Source organism: Convolutriloba macropyga, chromosome 9 (assembly GCF_964194025.1).
Source record: "Convolutriloba macropyga chromosome 9, txConMacr16.3, whole genome shotgun sequence".
NCBI classification, from domain to species: Eukaryota; Metazoa; Xenacoelomorpha; order Acoela; family Convolutidae; genus Convolutriloba; species Convolutriloba macropyga.
In genome coordinates, this window is record NC_134476.1 from 41,152,590 (window position 1) to 41,161,795 (window position 9,206).

Sequence of the window (9,206 nt, forward strand, 5' to 3'; positions counted from 1 at the left end):
TGTCTCCGCACATTGCAAAAATTATCAACTTAAATTAACCTTCTTAACGAGGACAACGCCAGACACATTCGACTTGTTGAAAGAAGCCGAGAAAGTATCAAAGGTCACCTAATTCCTTTTTTTTGTATGTATCACTAATTGTGACGAGAACTATCGCGTCATATTTGCACTCCCCGTACGCGAAGGCGGACTCAATACCATTCACCCTGAATATTGAATTCTCAAATATGAACGTTCTAAAACCATTTAAGAGCCGCTATCCCTTGGGGACTTATCAAATATCGAGTCCGAGCAATTAAAAAGTATTGAGAAGATCAGAAAAGATAAATCAGTAAAAAAGAATGAGAAAAAATCTAGCATTAAAAATTAATTGAATGCAAAAAAATGTATGCATTTGATTTAGCCTCTGAACAAAGAGCTTCATGATGACTTAATGCCATGCCATTGAAAAAATATTTTATCAATCTGTCCAAGTCTTAACTCCGAGATGGTATTGCCCTTCGGTATGCTGTGAGCCCCCAAACTTGCGTCCAACTGTGTTTGCGGCGAGCCGTTCACAGTTGCTCATAACCTTCACTGTCCCAGAGGCGGTTATACCCACGTAAGAGATAACAACATCCGTTACTCCTTGGCTATCTGCTTGAGGAAATTTGTTTTGATGTTGAAATCGAGCCCAATCTTCTCCCGTTGCAAGGCGAGTCCTTCGCAAATAAAACTACCTGCACTGAAGACGTCGCAGGATTGGATATAAAAGCCAATGGCCGCTGGGACAGCAGATTCACAAAAACGTTTTTCGATGTAAAAATTTTCCACCACTTTGCGATAAGCTGCCCGAAAAAATCGAAGACGTGTAGTTACCAGGAAAATATCAAAATAAAATCCGAGCCTCGAGTTAAAAATGTTGAGAAGGGCACTTTCAGTCCGTTGATTTTCTTGCACAGGAGGAGCAGGACCTTCATCAAGTTGGGTGATACAGCACGTTGCCAGCAACGTGAGCCTTACGAACTACGACTCCTACGCCAACATCATCACGTTTATCCAAACGAAAATCACCTTTGCGCTACTCCGTACTCTGCCTGCGCGGTTCCCGCTCGCTCCGACGGCCGCAGTCGGTTGAGGCTACCATGGGGGCTGTTGTTGAGGAAGGGAGGGTTTTAAGGTGATTCTACTTTGTTTGATTTTCTTTTAGATGTTCTAGGTTTTGATAATTTTATTAATTTAAGTTGATTCCTGGTTTGTAGCAAACCCTTCGCTGTATCCAACGTTCTCTCATCTCCTTTTTAACTTCAATCTTGTCTTAACTGGTACTGATCAACAATTTTTGCCACCTTTTTTGTAAATACTGTTCTTGACCTCTAATATACTTCTGAATATATTTGCAGGGAATGAAATCTACTGTAAATAGTGAACTGTTATTATGTGATCTGTCAATGACGTTTATTTTAAAAAAATGTAATGCCACGTGTTCTGCAACCGGGGGCGTATAGCGTACGGGGGGGGGCACAAACGGAAAACATCCTCCAATTCTCATTCAAGAACATCGAAAAGTTAAAAAAAACACGCCACCTGCAACTAAATTTATATTGTGCACGGATATTACACTTCTGCTCCAGGTAGTCTCTGAGTCACGAAGGTCATGTTGTTCAATTGCAGTTGTGCATTCTGTGCATAGTAAATTGGGTTAAGTTTGATGCAGGGATTTGTCTACAAAATTGAGTTTCTTCCAACTAATTGTACTTCAGGTAGCCTATGAAAGGGAGCATTATTTTCAAGTGAAACATGGGCATCTTGTCTGATCCAGATCGCAGAAGTGGTCTGATCGACATTATCAGTAAATATGGAAACTTTATTTCCGTTTTCTTTTACTTGGGAAGTTTTGTAGCGTTCCTTGCGTTATTCCATCCTCTGCTTCGCGAACGCACATATTTCTCAGAGAATGCACTGCTTGCAAATGCCGTAGAGTTAACCTATAATAGTGATCATATGGCGTTTCGATTGGAGCGAGAGTTGCGAGAAACGGCTTCTGCAAAACGTCAAATGCCTCATGACTGGATTGCTCAAAAGCTAGATAATTTTGATATTGAATCTTATGTACAGAACTTTACTGTGTTTCATCCGTTTATGACCAAAGCCAAGAGTGGGAAAAATGTTTATGGAATTCTTCGAGCACCAAGGCATAGCAGTACCGAGAGTATTGTTTTTGCAGTTCCGTATGACGTCAATACAGTTTATAAGAGTGTTCCTCTTGTGCTTTCTTTAGCACATCACTTTCGCCAACAGATATATTGGGCCAAAGATTTAATTTTTGTGTTTTCGGATGCAAAGTTGAACGGGCTGCAAGCCTGGTTACAAGTACTGGATCTTTTCAACATATTTTCTGGATTAATTGATTACTAGAGTCCATAAAAATATTTTGCATTTTAGCGAAGTTTCATCTATAACAAGACGGCTCGCGTAAAGCTGCGTGCCTGAAAATGTTTTAACGTAATCAGTGATGAAAACAGCTGGATTAATTCCGAACAAAACGCTAGTAATTAGTACCGGCTGAGATTTGCGAATCAGTGAATTGTTTTGGTTATCATCACCAAGACCATTTTAATAAAAATTGTAATATAATTTTTATTTGTAAATTTCTATAAAATGCAGGTGATCGCAAATTTAGCTCCCCATGGTGAACCAGCAGTCTTTAATGGCGAGCATATCAATTGCCACTGACCAGAAGCATTAAGTGTTCTTTAGGTTAACACTGCAGATTTCAGTCTAAGAAAACTTATTTAAAATATTTTATTTTTTAAAAAAAAAACCGTTTTTCCAATTTACATACAAGAAATGTCTCAATCAAACATATTTATTTCTCAATCAAATAATTTACATGCAAGAAATTTTTCAATCAAACAGAAATTTCTCAGTCAAATATATTTCTCAGTCAAACAAACCTTCTTTACTTGCATTTTGTCACTACTAAAAGGCTAAAGAGAAAAAGAGAGTTTTAGTAAAGAGAAAAAAAAACTAAAAGGGTATGAATACGGTGGTTTACCTCGATTGGCATACCGATTGTTTTGAAACTTTTGATTAGATCAGTCTTTTGTCGGCTGTAGAATATTGAGAAACCTATTTAGTTTTAAAAAGCCAATTGTTTTGGTGACTTGAAAAAAATAAAGTATTTGGCGGTGAACGAAGTGTAAAATTTATGATTTTTTTAAAATCTCAAACATGTAAATTCGAATAGCCCCAAGGTCAAAGTTACATGTTGTAATATTATAAATCAAACATACTACATCTTTCCCTTGAATAACTAAACATAATAATCATAATAAAAAACTAAGGTTCAGTTTCTAGTTCTTGTGAATTATTTTATAAAAATAAACTTTTAAAGCCTTCAATTTTTTTGTCCATTGGAGCTCGTTCGTGTCTTTTTTGACTCTTCTTTTAATTTTTAAAAAAAAATTTTTCTTTGATTTTTCTTTGTTTAGAGCTCTTGGAAGTTTATTCCATTTCCGAACAAAGTTTCTTATAATTGAATTTTGACTCCATTTTGATTTACATTTTGTTGTGATAGAAAAATCATATGTACTATTATTAACTTTAATTTCAACGTCTCCGATTATTCTGAATTTTCTTTGGTCTTGTATGTTTGTTTGTTGGACAATATCGAAAAGTCTATTTAGTGAAGTTTTTGCTATTTGAATTTCTGCGAGAAGTATTTTATTTTCAAGAAGTAGTTTATGAGCACTGTCATATTCTGTTCGAAAAAAGCAAACTTTTATGCCCCATACAATTTGTTTGTTTATTCTGTCAATTGAGTAGGACGGCAAACTTTGAAAAAATATTGCGCTTAATTCTAAATGCGATAAAACAAGTGATCTAAAGAGATTTATTCGAGCCGTTAAAGGTATTTGATTTCGTACCAAATAAATTGATCTGATAGCTAAAGCCATTTTACTGATCACATTATTAAGTTGTTTTTGGTATGTCAACTCTTTGTCAAGAATAACACCTAAGTATCTGCATTCATCTGTTGGTTTCAATGAATGACTATTAAAATCAACGCAATTGACAGTTGGTAACTTTTCATTTTTGAAAACCATTATTTCTGTTTTCCTTCATTTAGAGTTAACTTGTTTTGTTTCATATATTGTTCAGTTTCCATCAATAATTTTTTAGCCTTTGCTTCTAAACACTGTTTATTTTTTCGTAACATAAAATTGCTGTTTCATCTGCAAATTGTAATACATTCGAACTTTTCCTTATTTCCTCACCGAAGTGATTTACATAAAGTATTAATACTAGTAGTCCTAGTACAGTACATTGTGGAACGCCATGATTTATAATTGTCCAGTCGGATTCAACTATTCCGTTTCTAACACACTGTTTCCTGTTAATTAGAAACGAATTCAATAAGACTCTTGCTTTTTCTCCAAAACCATATTTTTCAATTTTTTGAATGAAATTGTCCAAGGATATTGAGTTAAAAGCTTTCGCTAAATCCGAAAAGATTGTTAAGACTATATCTTTTTCCTCAACATAATGATTTATTTTCTCTGTCAGTGCAATTGTTGTATTAAGACACGACTTTTGTTTTTGGAAACCAAATTGTTTTTTGTTAATTATTTTATTCATATCTAAATGTTCCGACATTTGCTCCAAGAGAAGTCTTTCAAAAATTTTTGCTAACGTTGGAGTGACCGAAATTGGTCGATAGTTTTCAGGGTTATGCCTGTCTCCTTTCTTATAGATGGGAGTGACATAGGCTTCTTTTAAAATTTCAGGGAATGTGTTTGCGTTTATACACTCATTAATAGCAAACTGTAAATGGGTTCCAATGGACAACTTACAATCTTTCAATGCCCAAGATAGTTTATACCCTGGTCCAGCTGATTTTTGTGTTGGTAGTTTGTCAATATTTTTGTATAGTTCTCTTCTGGTTACCGGTCTGAAATTGAATTCATTTCCCTTAAAGTTAAATGAAGGCAACTTAGGAGCAATTATTTCGCCCTTGTAAAGTCCAAGACGGTCAAAACAATTATTCAAACAGTTAGCAATGCTTTTTTCATCTGATATTACGTTATGGCCCTCTTTCAGCTTTGCAATTTTTTCTGTCTGTTTATTTGAGTTAATTTTGTTCTTGATAAATTTCCATTGTTCTTTTGAAGTTGGGAGATTCTCGAAAATTTGTTTTGTATAATCATCAGATGCTTTACGCAATTTTCTATTAACATTGTTTCTAAGTACTTTGTAACTGTTAAACAGCTCTTGATTAGGATCTTTTTTCCATTCATTGAAGACACGATCTTTTCATTAATGAGACTACGCAGTTCTTTTGATAGCCATTTTTTGTGCTCCTTTTTTTTTTCACTTCTATATTTTTCAAAGGTGCGCGACTATTGAATACATTTTGGAAAATTTCAATGAATTTATGAAAAATTTCATTTGCTCCAATGATTTTGTACATTAGTGACCAGTCTTGCAAAGCAATATCACGGTTAAACTTACTTGTGTATCTCTTTTTATCTCGCATTAAATATTGTCTTTTGCTGCTTCCATTCTAATTTCAATGATGATTGATATACAATAGTGAAATGATCATTTTCAAGTATTGACTCCATTATATCTGTTTCGAAGATTTGATTTTTAGAAATAAAGCAGTGGTCGATAAAAGAAAATTTTTCCCCATTCGTCGATGTTGCTCTTTTGTGTTAACATACTGAAGCCCGTTATCTGTAATGAAGTTGTTTAGTAATTGTTTCCCAGTTTCTTTAAGTATATTTATGTTGTAATCTCCAAACAGGATTAGATTGTCAGTGCTAGAGTAAACATCTGAACAATACGCCACATTTATGAGCAGTTTTTCTTTCAGAGGCTCAGTTACTTCTATCCATAGTGATTCAAAAAATATCCTGTTGATGGTGTTCAAGTCATTTCTTATTTTGATTGAAAACTTCTTGGGTATCCATATGCCTACACCTCCCCCTCTTTCCAGTTCAGTCGATGATGATCTCGGCGGGTGAATAAATTGATGACTACTGCTCAAAAAAGAATCTGGAATAGTATTGTTCTCTTTAATTCATGTTTCGGTAACAGTAAGGAAAGACAACTGGTTGAGAGTTGTCAAACAATTTGATAAATTTTCGTATTTGTTATTTAGGCTTCTACAATTCATTTACTAGAACTTGAGATTATCGTCTTCTATTCTTTTCTTTGTAGTACTGGTCTATTGTTTGCAATTTTTCTATTTGAGCTGGGCCAGGGTTTGTTTCAATATCTCCACTTTTTTGCAGAATAATTGATATGACGGATAATAAATACGTAATATTGATGAAACCGAACCCTAGTGAAAACAAATTATTTAGATAACTCTGACAAAAATTAAATTTTGGTTTTTTAATATGATTTGACTGACTTTTGAAAAAAGCAACTTCCCCCTTTACAAACAAAGCCTATTAATAAAATCACAAACAAAACTGATGTTTTCTTCAAAAGAAACATTCAACGTTTCTATTAAAGAACTAAGAATTAAGTCACCCAAATGTATCAGAACTCATTCGGACTATTGAAAATATTCCATCCCCTTTTGAATGCCAAAAATGTCCATTTTCCTGTTTAGGACGCATTTGTCTCAATGATATATCGTTTGATGAACAGTTGTAGCCAATATTTTTCATATGTTTCCGCAAAGTTGTAACTATTTTTTGAATTCCATATATGTTTGGGTGCTCACCATCTTGTCTGATATCGTTCACCTCAAGACCGTAATTGACGACGTATACATTTGACCACTGAAATTCGCCTCTAATTTGGTCAGCAATGCTGCTGATTTCTTGGTTATAAGCATCAATTTCTTTGTTGTTCGAGTCCCGTCTGTATAGTCCATTTTTAACTTGTGGAATTTGGCATATAGCAACCTTATGGGGCTTGAATTTAGTTAGACACTTACTGACTAAATCACCCATTTGCTCAGCTGCCCTTTTTCCATCAGTACCTTGGTCAACTGCATTGTGTCCCAAATGAAAAACAAGACTTTCAGGTTTTGTTCCAGCCGAATAAGAGTCCATAATGTTACTAACATCACTTATGGTTGCCGAAGGGTATGAGTGTATTGCAGTTTCATTACTTTTATCACCCTGTTTAACAAATTAGTACGTGCTGTCTGATATGACAAGATGTTTAGTAAATCTTGGTACAAACTTCGGAAAAAACTGTCTGTTGTTGGCATAAACTTGTTTTGTTTCTTTGTCTTTGTTGCCATCAATAATTTTTGTCAACATTTTCTCATTTTGTCCTCTCAAAAAAACAATTTCTGACATTGCTTGGTCATATAGGGATTCGCTGTTGTCTAGAGCTGTTTGGAGTTCTCTATTTGCTTGCTTGTTTTTTCTAAGGCTTTTAGTTCTGTTTTTTCTTCCTGTTGCAAGTTACTAGTATCGAGTGATGATCTTTTGTTCTCTTAGTTTTAGAATTTCTTGAATGAGTTTATCTTTGTTCCATTTCGCTAGAACAGCCGCTTCCATTTTGTCGCTGGATAAACTGGGCTTGGTTATAATACACTAGTGACTCATTCTGGAAAAAAAAACGGTGAAAAGAAAAAAACAACTCAAAAATTTGACCTAAAAAAGACCTGAAAGTGAAACAATTGTTAATTTGGAAAATGTTGGATTGGTCTCACCAGATGAAGAATACTAAAAGAAGGCCCAGATAAGAGTGCCGAATAGTCGATTCCAATTAAGATAATGAATGTCTTCTGATTAGTGCAAAAAAAACTAATAAGTTGTCTTCAGGAAGAAAAAATACAAAGGTGTATGTTTTTGTGAAATTTCTATGCAGCTGACTTACAGCTGACTTCTGACTTCTTTTAGTATTCTTTTATTAACTTTTAAGTTAATAAATTTGTTTTCGTTCATATACTGCTCTCTTTTATTTAAAACATCTTCAAGCAGTTACTGTAATTGCGTTATTTTTGGCGTGACAATTGCTGTATCATCTACAATTTGTTAAGTATCACACTTTAATGCCAGATTTAATATCAGGTTATTTGAGAAATTTGGCAATTGATTGCTCTGTCGATTGGTTGAACTGCTTCCATATTAAATTTATGAAGATAGCATTGTGATGGTAGTTTTTAGAGATGGTATATTGTCCTTTTTAATTGCTCTCAAACGAAGTTTGTTCTTATTATTATTAGCCGCGAAGCGATAGCGAGTGGCTATTATTGGGGACATCGTGGTTTTTTACAATTCAAAGAATTTGAATTGTATTGGGGCGCTGTCTTTTTTTTAAAGATCTGTTCACACATTTTCGTGATTTTTGAGGTCAAATTGTAGTAGTGATTTTGGTCACGCCGAAACAGGAAGTGGAGCTAAAAAGCGAGTGGTTGTGCGGCGTGAAATTTTTTAACTCGAATTTTAAAGTCGAGTGAGAAACGGCGTTTGAACAAAAATTCGCTTTCTCGCTAGTGATTTTTTGTTCACATGCGGCAATTTCACTTTGATTTTTACTGTTTTTTCGATTTTTTTGGATTGGATTTTTTTCTTGATGGTTTTCCTAATCCATTCGTAGTTCATTCAAAATTTCATTTTTTCGCTAGTGGTTTTTTGTTCACATGCTGCATTTTAACTTTGATTTTCTGTATTAAAATTTTTTCATCTGAGTTTTTAGAAATGGTTTTCACAGCTCACTCCTAGTCCCTGCTAGGTCTAGTCATTTGTTTAATCAATGAAAATTCTTTGAATTGCACGTCAGGACTTTTCCTGCTATTTTTTTAATTCGTCGTCTCCAGCTATGATTCTTACGACCTGACTTCTTGGAATTGACTTTTTCAACGACTTCAATGACTTCTACTGCTTTGCAGTTAAAATTTGTGTGCGTGACATCATTTCTGCTTTTAAGTCAATTGTGTGATCTACCTCACTCAAAAAATGAGTTCTTCTTAGTTATTTTTGTGTTAGTTATTTTTGTTAGTTATTTGTTAGTTATTTTGTTAGTTGTTTTTGTGAGTTGTTAGTTACTTTTTGTGACTGGGCCGCTTGTTAGTTATTTTTGTGACTGGGCCGCCTTTACACTGTCTGGAGGGGAACAGCTTGGAGTGCAGCATCCGGCTAAGTGCTACTCATCATCCTTATGTTCCGACCTACATCCATCGTTGCCGGATGGTGTACACGGTCCTTTTTATTTTTGCCTATAGCTTCTGAACTAACTTATGGAGCTTTAAA

General features: G+C 34.5%; 1 protein-coding gene across 1 annotated transcript in view; it reads left to right on the forward strand.

Annotated features, from left to right (window-relative positions):
- The first annotated feature begins 1,721 nt into the window (after positions 1 to 1,721).
- Positions 1,722 to 9,206, forward strand: part of LOC142345785 (GPI-anchor transamidase component GPAA1-like) — a 15,744-nt gene continuing 8,259 nt past the window's right edge. The window contains exon 1 of the mRNA XM_075398131.1: positions 1,722 to 2,352. Coding sequence (XP_075254246.1) covers positions 1,780 to 2,352 — 573 coding nt within the window. The 5' untranslated portion in view covers positions 1,722 to 1,779. The remainder of the gene's footprint in view (positions 2,353 to 9,206) is intronic.